Raw genomic sequence first — 16064 nt, 5'->3', positions numbered from 1 at the left:
ATTATATCAGGACTGAACCTATGGATGCTCAACCCCCAAGATGCCCAGTCTTAACAATAACCATTTTCCTTTCCTCCCGCATCGTTTATTGAGAAATAAAATTGGCTTTCTATGTTTCCGAGTGGATGATAATTGAATGTCTTAATGAACAATTTCCTCTTTCTTCAAGGATATTTTTGGAAATATCTAGGAGGTAGGCAACATCTTTTTGGCAAGTTTCCCTGAGTCATTCATCTTTTAGAGCAGTTGGCTGTGAACACGGGGTTCCTTTACACTTTACCACAGCAACAATGAAAATAAATATCGCATGGCCAAGTGTACTTTCAGAGGCAAATTTTCATGGCTCTGTTGTACAGTTACTTGAGGTACAGGATCAGGAATGTGAGTGGATACCTGGTGATCTGGGCCAGCAGGTTTTAGTCAGCTCTCAATTCTATCCCCAGGGGCCTTTCAAGTTGGTAGTTCAGAGCCTCAATGCAAGATCACAGAATTTTCCTTAGTTCCTCACATCACTTGACACTAGCAAGGAAGTAAACTCAAATTCATCAAAGCTGCAAAACTTCAGAAATTTCCCCTAAATTTATAATTTAAAAGTTTCTCTGTTTTTTCACATGGGTTATCAAATACAATATGCAGGCTTTCAAAAGACTACTTCCTAATATTACTATGAGTACCCTCTGAGAGAGAATTTTAAAAAGACAGCTGAGAGTTCTAAGGTATTGTCTTCTGAGATGGTAATAAACTACAAGGACAGAACACTTGGCTCTTGATTAAAATGAGTAGCTTTGAAATTCCACATTGGCAAATTTGGCAAAGAAAAACTTATTTCACATCAGGCATATTTATCATAATGTTTCAAATCTTAAATAACTGCTCAGTTTGAAAAAGTGTGAAATCAGTTATATATATATATTTTTTGAAAATGCTATCATAAGTTAAAGAAAATTACTATTTTGGGATATCCAAGATATTGTGGGTGTAAAAAATTCATAAGAATATGGACATTGTTGTCATGTAATTTTCCTACTCAAAGAACTTCTTACTTTTGTATTAATTCAGTTTTTCATTTTCTTTTTATTATTTATACATCTGCTGACCCACCATTCAACACAAGGATTAGAACTATGACAATTAATATTTACCTGTGTGCTCCTCCTTTATCCTGCCTTGGGCCTGTCATCACCCTGGATTTTGTCTCTCATTTCCTTGAATTTCTTGATATAGTTTGATATATTACTACAAAGTATTTTTAGTTGTTTTTTTTTTAACTTATGAAAAGGCAGTTAGACTTTCCTCTTGTGGGATTTATTTTTCTTTTTACTCAATAGTGTACTGCTAAGATCCATCAATATTGTTTTGTGTAGCTACAGTCCATCTGTTTTGAGTGTTCTTTCATATTCCATAGAATAAGTATACCACAAGTTATCTGTTATCCTGTTGATGGGCACGTGGCTGGCTTCAATATATTTGCTATTACAAAGAGCATTGCTATGAACATTCTTGTGTGTATCCTTTGGTGTATATATGAAATCTTCTCCTGGATAGGAATCTAGGAATGGAACCATTAGGGTATATGAACATTCCATCCTCAGAAGACAATGACAAATTCTTTCCCAAGGTGGTTGTCTAGTTTACACTTCCATCAGCAAAGAACCTCCTGTAGAATAATTTCCTCTTCAACATTTGGTGTTTTCAGACCTTTTAATTTCTGTCAATTGAATTGGTATAAGATGGTATATAGTCTTTTTTTGTGTGTGTGAGGAAGATCAGCCCTGAGCTAACATCCATGCCAATCCTCCTTCTGCTGAGGAAGACCGGCCCTGAGCTAACCTCTATTGCCAATCCTCCTCCTTTTTTTCCCTTTTTCTCCCCAAAGCCCCAGTGGATAGTTGTATGTCATAGTTGCACATCCTTCTAGTTGCTGTATGTGGGACGCCGCCTCAACATGGCCGGACAAGCAGTGCGTCGGTGCACACCAGGGATCCGAACCCAGGCCGCCAGTAGCGGAGCACGCACACTTAACCGCTAAGCCAAGGGGCCAGCCCCAAAATGGTATATAGTCTTAATTTGCTTTCCCTGAAGACTGAAAAGGTGAATATCTCTTCTTATATTTATTGGCCCTCTGGGTTCCTCTTCTGAAATTCCTGTTAATGTCTCCTGCTCATTTTTCCACTGGATTATCTTTTCCTTCTTGATCTGCAGATGTTCTTTATATTTTCTTTGTTATTTTTGGTTATACGTGTTGCAAATATCTCTTTCTAATTTCTAACTTGTCTGTTTTCTGTATTTATGATGTGTTTTGGGGAACATAAGTTTAATTTTAATATAGTCGAATTTACTAATACTTTCTTTATAGTTAGCACTTTGTTTCTAGTTTAAGAAATTCTTCCCTTTCCCAATATCAAAAAAAATTCACCTATATCCTACAAAGAATTGTAAGATTTTACTTATGACATTCAAGTGCTTCATTTGCCTATAGTTAATATCTGTGCAGGGTGTGAGGTAGTGGTACAAGTTTTCTTTTTTTCCATATAAATAATCATTTTGGACAGATTTATGTTTTAACTAGTTCCTCCTGTTTCCACTGATCTGGTTTGTTATATCTGTTTTATATTACAGTCCCATGTGTGGGTCTGTTTCTGGACTTTCTAGTATATTCCTGTGCTACACTGCTTCTATAGTGCAGGTTTATAATAAATCCTGATATCTGATAGAACAAAGTCCCTGCCCTCTTATCATTCTTTTTCAGAATTTTGGCCCTTTGTTCTTCCTTATGTATTGCAGAATCAGCTTATCAAGATCCATGAGAAGTCCATTGGGTTTTTGATCGGAACTCAATTGAATGGAAAGATCAATTTGTGGGAGAATTGATATCTTTTTGATATTAAATCTTCCCATTCATGAACATGGCATTATCTCATCATTTATTTAGTGCTTTTTAAAATGTGTCAATGAGGTGTTATAATTTTCCCTGCAGAAGTACTGCCTGGTTTTTGTTAGATTTAGTCCAATAGACATGATTTTTGTAATGCTATTATAACTGGTATCATCTTCTAGTTACATTTACTGCTATTTTTTGCTTATGTATAGCCATGCTATTGTTTTGTTGATCTTCTGTCTGGCCCCTTGGTAAATTTTCCTTTTATTTCTAATACTTTGTCAAGAGATTCTTTTGGATTTTCTTTATAGTCAGTCATAGCATCAATTTTCCTTAGAAGTTACACATCTTTTCTTACATTTATTCCTAGATATGTGTTCTGTAATGTTATTGTAGATAGTATCATATTTTGAATTATTGTATTTTTGGCTGGTGTAGAGAAATGCTATTAGCTTTTTAAGATTAATCTTATATCATCCTCCCCATATTACAGATGAGAAAACTGAGCCCTAGAGAGTTAAGCAACTTGCCAAGGGTTACTACGTTAGTAAGTGGTGAACGTGGATTAAAACCCACCCATTATAACTACAAAACCCACACCATCCCTTCCCTACTTGTTTACTTGCAGCGCATAGCAAACTGTGTATAGGAAACCACCATTAAGAAGGAAATCACACAGACCCCATTTTTGCCTTTTGTTTCTCCCGACATGATGTCACCCTCTTGTAGTTCATGATACTGTAATTAAGAACAGGCTCACCTGCTCCTATCCCTTTAGATTCTGCTCCATTTGTGACCAGGATTTCTGATGGCTTTTCCAACCTTTCTGGATATTCACTGCAGACTCACTAACTATGCATATCTGGAAAAATTTTCCCCATGACACTAAGTACAAAATTCTTCTACAACCCCCAGAGAAAGTTAGTATATAACTTAGCTAAGTCTTTAAAATATGCTATGCTTTCAGCAGGCTAGAATAGTTCTTTTGGAGTCTTTCTGCTCTAGTGGGTAAATTCATATTCAATCAATTTCTGAAAATACATGTTCAGTTGCCAATGGGCTTGCATTTTGATATGCAGCTTATAATATGCAGTTAATGGGCAGGAACTGCTCCTGGAGAGCTATTTTGGTCTGTCAAACATTTTTCAAGCCTTGGTGATCTATTGATTAAATCTGTATTCACACATTTTTATGAATTCATGAGTTTCATAAGATTCAAAAGACCATAACCTATGGTAAAAATCACCTGTCAATTAAAAAAAAAAAAAATCAAAACTGTTCTGAAACTATAGTAGGCCCATGAGAAGAATCAGGGCGAAATGCAGTTTCCCATAATTTAAGAAAAGACAATTTGAGGGGAAAATTTATGCAAAAGCAATTGAAGCCCAGGCCAATGCTTTATCTTACATGCTGGCTACTATTCAGGACTACGCTTTATAGCCAGACTCTTCAGCCCAGAAAAGAATTACTTAAAACTATATAAGGTTTAAAAAAAGGCCGGGTCATTGGTTGGAATTTTAAGACTATTAAAGGAAAAATTCAATACTAAGAATGATTACCACTCAGATAATCATTCTTATTTTCAAGGCATTTATCAAAACTACTCATCATTATGTTTACATAGAGAATTTATATTTGTTTACAACACACATAACTGAAAAATAAAATTAATTATCCTCATTATCCTTAGCTCCAGACGTAAAATCAAAGAAAGAAGATGAGTTTAACCAGGATCACTTATTAAGATAGGGCCAGATGAGAAACCTCCCCCCCCCCCCCCACCCCGGGAGTTCCTGAACCTACCCTTGGTCCCGTAACCATATGCTTCTCTTGGGGTATGGGATGGGGGGGTCAGTGATCTTGCCTAGGAAACCTGGCAGAGAGGCACTGCCAAAGCAGTGTGCCCGTATTCCCTCTAGAGCTGGGCCTGAGACAAAAGCTGACAAAAAGTGGGTTTCTCTCAGAAAAGTGGGCCATGAAATACCATCACCTATTAGTCATTGACCTGGTAAGTTCTTCTAAAATGATCTTTCCCTAAAATTCCCATTTGAAATATTACGAACAGAGCTTAAAATATGGGGACTTGGGCTTTTCTGACATTGGCACTGTTTCCTATGATTGACAATCACCCATCTCTACACATACTCATTGTGTTTTCGTCAAAGTTTTGCTCATTCACTTGTCTGCTCATGAGACACTGAAGCAGCTGGAATAGAGTGTAACTATTCCTAAGAGTAGAATTATGGAGAAGTTGAGAAAAAAATTCTTTCTTTTTTTTGTGAGGAAGACCAGCCCTGAGCTAACATCCGATGCCAGTCCTCCTCCTTTTTGCTGAGGAAGACTGGCCCTGGGCTAACATCCGTGCCCATCTTCCTCTACTTTATATGGGACACTGCCACAGCATGGCTTAACAAGCAGTGCGTCACTGCACGCCCAGGATCCGAACCGGTGAACCCCGGGCCGCCACAGTGGAGCACTCACACCTAACCACCTGCACCCCTGGGCCGGCCCCAAGAAAAGAATTCTTTACACGGTCATATACCTGATGCTCCAAATACTCAGCCATACCATTGCTTTTTAGTCAGCCTGTTGGAGGCTGTGATGGAGAACAAGAAGACAAATGTAAGAACTTACAACATAAGCAAGGTGTGACCTCGTGATGACAGCTGTGGTTTTACTCGCAACAGTAATGCTCAGAGAGGCACCAGCAGCCAGCCGAGGCCCTCGGTCCTCTGACAGTGACACCTCCACTCTCACTTCCACCGTTGTGGCCGAGGTGCCATCTGTGACTGAGATCTCCATGCTGTCTTCCCGGGCATAGGAGCCATCGTGTAGATACTGCAGAACATTTTTCTCAATATCCTCATATGTGAAAGTGTCACCTTTCCAGAATAAAACAAATTGCAAACCAATTACTTCTGGGAATAATGCTTTTCATTTATATAACACCTTTGTTCTCAGGATTTCAAAGTACACATAGGGTCATAAACTTGGGGAGTTGTAAGCTAATTAGTCCAACTACCTACCCATTATAGGATTCCCTTTACATTACCCTTGAAAAAGGGTGATTTAGCCTGCCCTTCAACACTTCTCAAGGTGGGAGGCTTACTGTTTTACAAGATAGCTAATTCTGCTGGAGATAGCTCTAATTTTTTTTTAAGTTCTTAATCATATTGAGCCAAAATCTGCCTCTATCAGATCCATTCATCACTCTTAGTTCTAGAGAATAAAAGACAAACCTTTATTCTTTATGGTAGCCCTTCTAGAATTTAATCTTGATACTGAAATATTTTTGAAAAAGTTAAGGAAATAGATTATGTTTGATGAACCTGTAAGAGTTCTTTAAGTGAGAGTATAAGGTTGTTTTTAATTTAAAAATATCTAAAAATTGAAAAACAGACGAAGTTAGAAACTCAAACTGTGTAAGTCTAGAGTACTGATCCATGATAGATTTGATAGGTGTTGTGTGTAAAAAGTTTCAAGGTCATATAAGTTCGGGAAAAATGGGTTTAAACAAAGTTTAAAATTAAAATTTTTTAAACTGCAGGATTTATTAGAATTTTAGAATCTTTAATACACAATATTAAAGCTTCTCAAAATTGGTTGGTCATGGAACACTTTTTACGAGAAATGCCACTTAGTGCCATGGGCCCCCACGATTCTACAGAGCACAGCTGGGGGATTGGTTTTCTTGGATGTTATATTCAACTCTATTTCCTGATAGATTACTGACTCTTATAATTGTTGTTATATAATGAAACTAAAGAAATTATTCATTCTCTGTATTCGTCTTCTAAACCTTCTCTTTCAGCGTTGTCTTACTGTGATTTACTGGTGCTAGTGGCATTGTGCCTAAAAAAAGTAAAAAACTATTTTACAAACATCTTTGGATCTCATATATTAATTACACAAATATAGGTTAAACATAATGTTAAAGAAACTGGGCTATGACTGTTATGTTCCTAAAGTAGTTCCCTCAGGATGCTAGAATTCTATTCCAATGACTTTTCTTTTGTTCAGTAAATTTTTAAAAATCTGCCTATGTGACTCCCAAATGCTCATTGGTTATTTTTACAAATTCAATGTACCTTCAAGGTCAAAGACTTGTCCCCCTTCCCTCTGCAAGGATATTCAGAAGAATGCATTATTACATGCCTATTAGGAACTATATAAAGGTTTAAGAAGGTGCAGATTGTCAGAATAAGCACATATCACCCCAAAGTGAATACTTTGAAAGGGCTAATATTCACTTTGATATATAAGGGTTGACTATTAAAAATTAGATTTAGTGGTGTTCTTTGTGCTTTTTTGTACTTTTTAAACATCAACATGTATTATTTTTTATAATCAGAGACAGCGCAATAAATATTTTGGAAAGCTGGTCACAGTACCACACTGTTACACCACATAGATAATACTTAAAAAATGTGCTCCATTTTTTTTGGGGGGGGTGGTGAGGAAGATTGGCCATGAGCCAACATCCATGCCCATCTTCCTCTATTTTGCATATGGGATGCTGCGTGGCTTGATGTGCGGTATGTAGGTCCGCGCACAGGACCTGAACCCGCAAACCCTGGGCCACTGAAGCGGAGCTCACAAACACAGCCACTACATCACCGGGCCAGCCCCCGTGGTTCCTTTTTCTACAGACGAAGATACATGTAGTTTACACTATCAGAGTTGCAGTGCTAAAAATATTGTGAAGATTCACATACCAAATTAAGGAAGACAAGTTCATCTCCACTAACACACCATAGGAAAGTGGCAGCTGACTATGCATATGAGGTTGTTCTCAACGAATTTACTCCAGATTTCAGAAACCAACCAATGTCACCTACAACTTGAGGAAACAGCTTCATAGTTTTGGGGCACAGGTGGTGGCGAAGAGAAAGAAGTCCCAAATATTTCAGCCAATGGACTAAACACTAAAGGTTTTTCCTTTCTAAGTATCTCCTCATAGTTTGTCTCACAAAGTTGCTTTACTTCTTGTCTGAGACACATAACACTGACTGTAGAGCAAGAAATCCTCTGAGCAGGCCAAGGACAGAGTGAGCAGCTACCTGTGGCCATGGGCCCTTGGAACTCAGCCGAGTACTTGAGTAGCATGCCATGCTGTGGAGGTTTCCGAAGCTCAAAGAAGAGCTCTTCAGGTGCTGTCTCAGTATCTCTCACTACCAACTGCAGTTCTGCAGGTAGGAGAATAAAGCATGGTGAGAAGATACACACATTAAAAACGGACTGTATACTCTATACATTAAAGCCACAGGCCAGGCTGGAAGGCATGTTGTGGGTAACCTGCTGGTTATAAGAAAGCACTGTTTAATTCCAGTCAACTACAAAAGAGTGAAAACTGATTAAATATAGTCAATTCCCAAATTACAAGTAGGGTCTTCCAAAAGTTAACTTACAAGTGGGTAGTTCTGACTTCAGAACACCTTTTTCCTTCCATACAGATGAGGGAATGGAAGACCATAAAATGTTCACTCCTGACTGGTAAGGTTAGGTTTTCTTCCAGAAAATACTCCCAGAAACTGTTTTTGCTTTTGGTTGTTTTTTCCCTTCTTCTTTCTCTGAATCTACAGAAGGGCCAAGTTGTGTTAACAATGGCTGCTCTGGCCATCACTGAAGTGATGAAGAAGGATAAAAGTGACAGTTGTCTTTGTATAGGTGGCTGGTTTATAAGTTGGATGATAATTAATTTTAGGCCAATACCCACATGTAGAAACTGGTTAAGAATCTGTTAGCATACCTAACAAAAATCATAATATCCACTGTTTGTTCTTAAGATATTCTTGGTAAAAGAATAAACTTCTAAAGAGTAAGTATGTTAATAGGTAAGTAAAATCACATACAAAATAACTGGGCCAACTGTAACTCTTCACAACTTCTGAAGCTTATTGTTATTTGTCATTCTTTCTGTTACTCTTTACTTTCTCAATAGAAAACAAAAGCAGTCATTGAAACTGCTCCCGTCTATTCTCCCCTCTGCTCTCTGATACTTTATATTTTAGTGATGGCAACAAATCAAACTCCTGGAGGCTGGAAAATAAATTCTGGGTTGTATTCCATCACTGAGCATTGGCCTCTGACGGGCTTATTTCCTTCTCTCTGTGCTACTTCTATTTGCATGGAAATGGGCAGAGGGAAGGATATAGATGACAATGCCAGAAACTTCTGGAAGAAGAGGTCACTACCTTTTGGTAACCGTTAAGAGGTTTGAACAGGGACTGTTGCTGAAATATGGTCCCATTTCCAAAGTCATGTTTCTTTCAGGCTCCCAGTACTTACCTACAGAAGCGCTGCCCCCTGGGCTGACCGCAAGCAGTGGAGCTGTGACCTGGAACGCTGCCGGCCGATCAGTGGGAAGTAAGTGAATGGTGAGGGCCGTCTCCGGACTTGTGTGCTCTCCATCCGAAACTAGAAAGGGTAAACACCCACACCCACACACACACACACAAATCAACTTGTAGTCTGGTCACCTTCAGGCTATTTCCATAAATATGTAGCTTTTTTAGATTACCTTAACACTGTGAAGAGATGCTTAGAAATGGAAAAAGTAAGCAAGCGAGATACTGTGAGCTACTCTAATAAAGATTTTTCTACCGAGTTACAAAAAGGCTAAAGGATCATAATAAGTCATCCTAAGGAGCAAGTTTCACAAAAATGTGATACTGATAAATGTAAGTGGAAAGGAAAATAATACAAAACATGCACTCTTAGATGATGCTGGTAAACGTTTTTATTTATGGAATTATTTTTTGATTCAATGCGTTCTTCCAATGTTCCAGAGAAATATTTTCTTTCAAGAAATGTCTTAGAAATGACATGTCTGTGTCTCATTAGATAATAATTTTTTAAAAGGACAGAAAATACACATACAAATAAGCCTAATGACAGATGTTTGGAAGTAAGCAGACCCATTTTTACCTGGTCATTATGCACAAGGCAATAAATGGAAGACACCTTTGTGAACAAAACAGTGACCTTGAGATTTTATTTCCCCGGATTGTCTGACATCCAAGTGAACACTGATCACCTGAGGGAAATGAAAGCAGAATTGCCTGGCCCTTGACTCTTCTTTCCACTTTCCTACCTTAATATACCCTCCCTTCTCTAACAGCCTGGTTTGGAAGAATACTTGTACCACCAACACATCAATGTGTTCATTTGTAGGGGCTTTGAGAAATCCGTACTGTTGATTATTTAAAATGTGTGATATGCTTGCATATGGGCTGGTTATAAGAAAGTAGCTACCTTCTTCACTTTCTTCTGGACTTAGTAACAAGTCACTAGAAATCTGACCTCTACTTAAGCAAAATAAAGCATTGCTCAGTGACTCCTAGAAATGAGTCCACTCAAGTTTTACATTTGCCTTTTCCCTCAGAATAGATCTAAAAGATATGGCTGGATTTTACAAGGTATACTCCATGTCCTAGAGAAGTCCCAAAATAGCCGACTGAAGGAGAGAAGACATTATGCCCGTGAGAATAAAGGTTTTATAGCTCTGGTCATCTGGTCAAATGTCAGAATTATCGCCACTGCTTCTTTGTTTAGGCTCAATTTTCTCCTCTCTGGATCATCAAAGATAGAGGCAGATGATTCTTAGCTTTTGGGAGTTTGGGGACAAATATACAAACTTTTCCATAAATTTCAGTGGATTCAAGATTCTCTGAAGTCCCTGGAATCTAAGTGAAGAAGCCCTATGTCAAATAAAAATAAAATAATTGCAAATAAATAATTTTATGGGGCCGGCCCTGTGGCGTAGTGGTTAAGTTCAGCGCGTCCCTCTTTGGAACCCAGATTCACGGGTTCAGATCCCAGGTGCAGACCTACACCACTCATCAGCCACAGTGTGGTGGCCACCCATATATAAAAACCAGAGGAAGACTGGCACAGATGTTAGCTCAGGGCTAACCTTCCTCAGCGAAAAAAAAAATAATAATAACAATAATTTTATTTTTTTTTGTTTTACATTGATTTTATTTTTAAGTCGGGGGGGTTGCCTCAGGGAGCCTTCAATATCATTACTTTACAGAAGAGGAAAGAAAGCGCCCTAAAACTTAAAGAGCTTTGGTCATATGACACAGCTGTCAGTGCGACCAAGGTATATCCTTGCCTTTGTAAGTAAACGGAAGAAAGCTATTTTCTGGTACATACTACATATCAAGAAAATACATCACACGGGTTCAGGGTTTTTCAAGCAAATATTAAGAACTTACAATCAAAATGTTTGCAATTACATGTCTAGCTCTCTCTTTAAGCAATGTTTCTGATTTCTCTGAGAAAGGGTCAAACTACCTCTTTGGGTCATATGCTTCCTGTGGGCACCACTCACCACATGCGTTTTCCTTGCTCAGGACAGCTCTTCAGAGCATCTGTGCTTGTCTTGAAGCAGCCAGGTCAGGCATATTAGCTTTCCTTCTCATCTTGGCTGATTAACCAAATGAGCTGTTCTCCCTCACTCTATGGGTTAATGTCAGGGCTTGGGTTTATTGTTGCTTTAGTTCATTATCTGCCCAACTGAAAGTTCTGTCTCTCAAAACTCTCCTAAAGGAGATGACTTCCTTCCCACCAGATTCCAAATTTTTTTCTCCTTAAAAAAAAAAACAACCTCTTACACCCTTCACAACAATTAACTCAAAATGGATCACAGACCTAAAGATAACGTAGGAGAAAATCTAGATGACCTTGAGTATGGTGATGCCTTTTAGATACAACACCAAAGACACAATCCATGAAAGAAATAATTGATAAGCTGGACTTCATTAAAATTAAAAACTTCTGCTCTGTGGAAGACAATGTCAAGAGAATGAGAAGACAAGCCACAGGCTGGGAGAAAATACTTGCGAAAGACACATCTGATAAAGGACTGTTTTCCAAAATGTACAAAGAACTCTTAAAACTAAACATAAGAAAATAAACTCAATTTAAAAAATGGGCCAAAGACCATAACAGGTACTTCACCAGAGAAAATATACAGATGGCAAATAAGCATATGAAAAGAAGCTCCACATCCTATGTCAGCAGGGAAATGCAAATTAAAACAATGAGATATCACTACACACCTATTAGAATGGCCAAAATCTGGAACACTGACAACACCAAATACTGGCGAGGACGTGGAGCAACAGGAATTCTCATACATTGCTAACGGGAAAGCAAATGGTACAGCCACTTTGGAAGACAGTTTGGCTGTTTCTTATAAAACTAAACATATTCTTACCATGTGATCCAGCAATCACACTCCTTGGAATTTATTTATCCAAAGAAGTTGAAAATTTATGTCCACACAAAAACCTGCACATGGATGTTTACAGCAGCTTTATTCATAATTGCCAAAACTGGGAAGCAACCAAGATGTCCCCCAGTAGGTGAATAAATAATAAACTGTAGTACATCCAGATAATGGAATATTATTCAGCGCTAAGAAGAAATAGGCTATCAAGCCATGAAAAGACACAGAGAAACCTGAAATACATATTACTAAGTGAAATAAGCCAATCTGAAAAGGCTACATACTATATAATTCCAACTATATGACATTCTGGAATAGGCAAAACTATGGAGACAGTAAAAAGATCAGTGGTTGCCAGAGTTGGGCGGTGGAGGCAATGAATAGGCAGAGCACAAAGGATTTTCAGGGCAGTTAAAATATTTTATGATATATAAATAATGGATATATGTCATTATACATTGGTCCAAACTCATAGAACATACAACACCAAGAGTGAACCCTAAGGTAAACTATGGACTTTGGGTAATTATGATGTGCCAATGTAGGTTCATTCTGGTGAGTGATGTTGATAATGGGGGAGGCTTTGCAGGTGTGGGGGCAGAGGGTATAAGGAAAATCTCTGTACCTTCCTCTCAAGTTTGTTCTAAACCTAAAAGTGCTCTAAAAACATGAAGTCTTTAAAATAAATTCTTAAAAAATCACTCAACAATAAAAAAAAGAAACCTCAGGCAGAAACAAGATAAATTAATTTAAGGTCAGCCCAAGGTCTATTTCTTTTACTCTGTATAATATGTTCAAGGATCACTTAACTTAAAATTCTGGAGAAGTTAATAGTTAACCCCTTCACCTATTCAAGTTTTCAGGTAAAAGTTGAGGCTTGGAAACCAAACTGGCACACCACCATGACACTTGTTTTTCATGACCAACACAAACACAGACCACGCTAAACTAAATATCCCATACTCAGTCTGAAACTTGCATTAAAATCCTGGTTCTACTGTTTCCAGGTGTGGAAACCTGGGAGAACTGCTTACTCTAATGACCCTTAATTTCCTCAGGTTTAAAAGGCTAAAAATATTACTATAAGGATTAAATAAGACAACTATTGTAAAATGTTTTGTAAATGTAAAATATTATAATCTGTTTATATTATTACTGATTGTACGAATTATTTAGAAGTCTGTCACTAGAAGTGAGTTGATACTGGGTTAATATCAACAACGACACAACACTAGAAAAAGAAATAAAAGACATCCAAATCAGAAAAGAAGAAGTAAAACTGTCAGTATTTGCAGATGACATGATATTATATCTAGAAAACTCTAAAGACTCCACCAAAAAACTGTTAGAACTAATAAATGAATTCAGTAGAGTTGCAGGATACAAAATCAATATACAGAAACCTGTTGCATTTCTATACACTAAAAACAAGCTTTTAGAAAGAAAAATTTAAAAAATAATCCCCGGGGCCGGCCTAGTGGCGCAAGCAGTTAAGTGCACGTGCTCTGCTGCGGCGGCCCGGGGTTTGCCGGTTCGGATCCCAGGCGTGCATCGATGCACCACTTGTCAAGCCATGTTGTGGCGATGTCCCATATAAAATGGAGGAAGATGGGCATGGATGTTAGCTCAGGGCAGGTCTTCCTCAGCAAAAAAAAAAAAAAAAAGAGGAGGATTGGCAGATGTTAGCTCAGGGCTGATCTTCCTCACACACACACACAAAAAATCCCCTTTACAATTGCATTAAAAAGAATAAAATACCTAGGAATAAATTTAACAAAGGAGGTGAAAGACCTATACGCTGAAAACTATATAACACTGATGAAAGAAATTGAAGAAGACACAAATAAATAGATATTCCATGCTAATGGATTGGAGGAATTAATATTGTCAAAATGTCCATATTACCCAAAGCAATCTACAGATTCAATAAAATCTCTATCAAAATTCCACTAGCGGGGCCGGCCCCATGGCTTAGCAGTTAAGTGCACATGCTCCGCTACTGGCGGCCTGGGTTCGGATCCCAGGTGCACACTGACGCACTGCTTGTCCGGCCATGCTGAGGCAGCATCCCACATACAGCAACTAGGAGGATGTGCAACTATGACGTACAACTATCTACTGGGGCTTTGGGGAGACAAAGGGGGAAAAAAAGGAGGAGGATTGGCAATAGATGTTAGCTTAGGGCCAGTATTCCTCAGCAAAAAGAGGAGGATTGGCATGGATGTTAGCTCAGGGCTGATCTTCCTCACACACACACACAAAAATTCCAATAGCATTTTTCACAGAAATAGAACACACAATCCTAAAATTTGTATGGAACCGCAAAAGACCCCAGATAGCCAAAGCAATGTTGACACAGAAGAACAAAGCTGTAGGCATCATGCTCCCAGATTTCAAACTACATTACAAAGCTACAGTAATCAAAACAGTTTGACATTGGCTTAAAAACAGACACATAGATCAATGGAACAGAATAGAGAGCCCAGAAATAAACCCACGCATATATGGTCAATTAATTTACTACAAAGGAGCCAAGAATATACAATGGATAAAGGACAGCCTCTTCACAAATGGTGCTGAGAAAACTGGATAGCCACATGCAAAAGAAGAAACCTGGACGTCTATCTTACACCATACACAAAAATTAACTCAAAATGGGTGAAAGACTTGAATGTAAGACCTGAAACCATGAAACTCCTAGAGGAAAACATAGGTGGTAATCTCCTTGACATTGGCCTTGGCAATGATTTTTTGGATTTGACACCAAAAGCAAAGGCAACAAAAGCAAAAATAAACAAGTGGGACTGCATCAAACTAAAAAGCTTCTGCACAGCAAAGGAAACCATCAACAAAGTGAAAAGGCCACCTACCGAAAGGGAGAAAATATTTGCAAATTGTGTATCTGATAACGGGTTAACAAAAAATATATAAAGGACTCATACGACTCAATAGCAAAACCAAACAATCTGATTAAAAAATGGACAGAAGATCTGAATAGATATTTTTCCAAAGAAGATATACAGATGGCCAAGAGGTACATAAAATGTTGCTCACATCACTAACCATCAGGGACATGCAAATCAAAACCACAATGAGATATCATCTCACACCTGTTAGAATGACTATTATCAAAAAGACAAGAAATCACTGTTGGAGAGGATGTGGAGAAAAGGGAACTCTTGTGCACTGTTGGTGGGAATGTAAATTAGTGCAACCACTATGGAACACAGTGTGGCGATTTCTCAAAAAATTAAAAATTGAACTACCATGTGATCCCGCAATCCCACTTCTGGGTATTTATTTAAAGAAAACAACAACACTAACTTAAAAAGATATCTGCATGCCATGTTCATTGCAGCCTTATTTACAAACACCAAGATATGGAAACAACCTAAGTGTCCACTGATGGATGAATGGACAAAGAAATATATATCTATATATAAATATAAATTATATTAATATAAATATATATATGCACACAATGAAATACTATTATGGAATATAGTATATAATGGAATATTATTCAGCCATAAAAAAGAATGCAATCTTGCCATTTGTGACAACCTGGATGGACACTGAGGGCATCATGCTAAGGGAAATAAGTCAGACAAAGACAAATAAGACATGATCTCACTTATACGTGGAATTAAAAAAAAAAAAAAAACCCCGAGCTTATAGATACAGAGAACAGATTGGTGGTTGCCAGAGGTGGGGTTGGGGAGTGGGTGAAATGGGTGAAGGAGGTCAAAAGATACAAACTTCCAGTTATAAAATAAATGTCATGGGGATATTATGTGCCAATCATTGTTCTAGGAGCTTCACATATACAGTCATGTGCTGCATAACAACGTTTTGGTCAATGACGGATTGCATATGTGACGGTGGTCCCATAAGATTAGTACTCTGTAGCCTAGATGTAGTAGGCTATACCATCTAGGTTTGTGTAAGTAC

At 38.0% G+C, this 16064-nt stretch overlaps 1 protein-coding gene across 7 annotated transcripts in view; it reads right to left on the bottom strand.

Annotated features, from left to right (window-relative positions):
• Window positions 1-16064, bottom strand: part of FRAS1 (Fraser extracellular matrix complex subunit 1) — a 425899-nt gene that overhangs the window by 91583 nt on the left and 318252 nt on the right. For all 7 annotated transcript variants that reach the window (XM_087434473.1, XM_087434474.1, XM_014787828.2 and 4 more), the window contains 3 exons: window positions 9167-9295; window positions 7939-8064; window positions 5513-5760 (listed from right to left, as the gene is read on the bottom strand). In XM_087434473.1, the coding sequence (XP_087290599.1) occupies window positions 5513-5760; window positions 7939-8064; window positions 9167-9295 (503 nt within the window). The remainder of the gene's footprint in view (window positions 1-5512; window positions 5761-7938; window positions 8065-9166; window positions 9296-16064) is intronic.

Source organism: Ceratotherium simum, chromosome 8, assembly GCF_057802395.1.
Source record: "Ceratotherium simum simum isolate JZ-2026a chromosome 8, ASM5780239v1, whole genome shotgun sequence".
Taxonomy (NCBI): domain Eukaryota; kingdom Metazoa; phylum Chordata; class Mammalia; order Perissodactyla; family Rhinocerotidae; genus Ceratotherium; species Ceratotherium simum.
The sequence above is the reverse complement of the archived record's forward strand: the minus strand, read 5'-3'. Positions and strand labels throughout refer to the sequence as shown.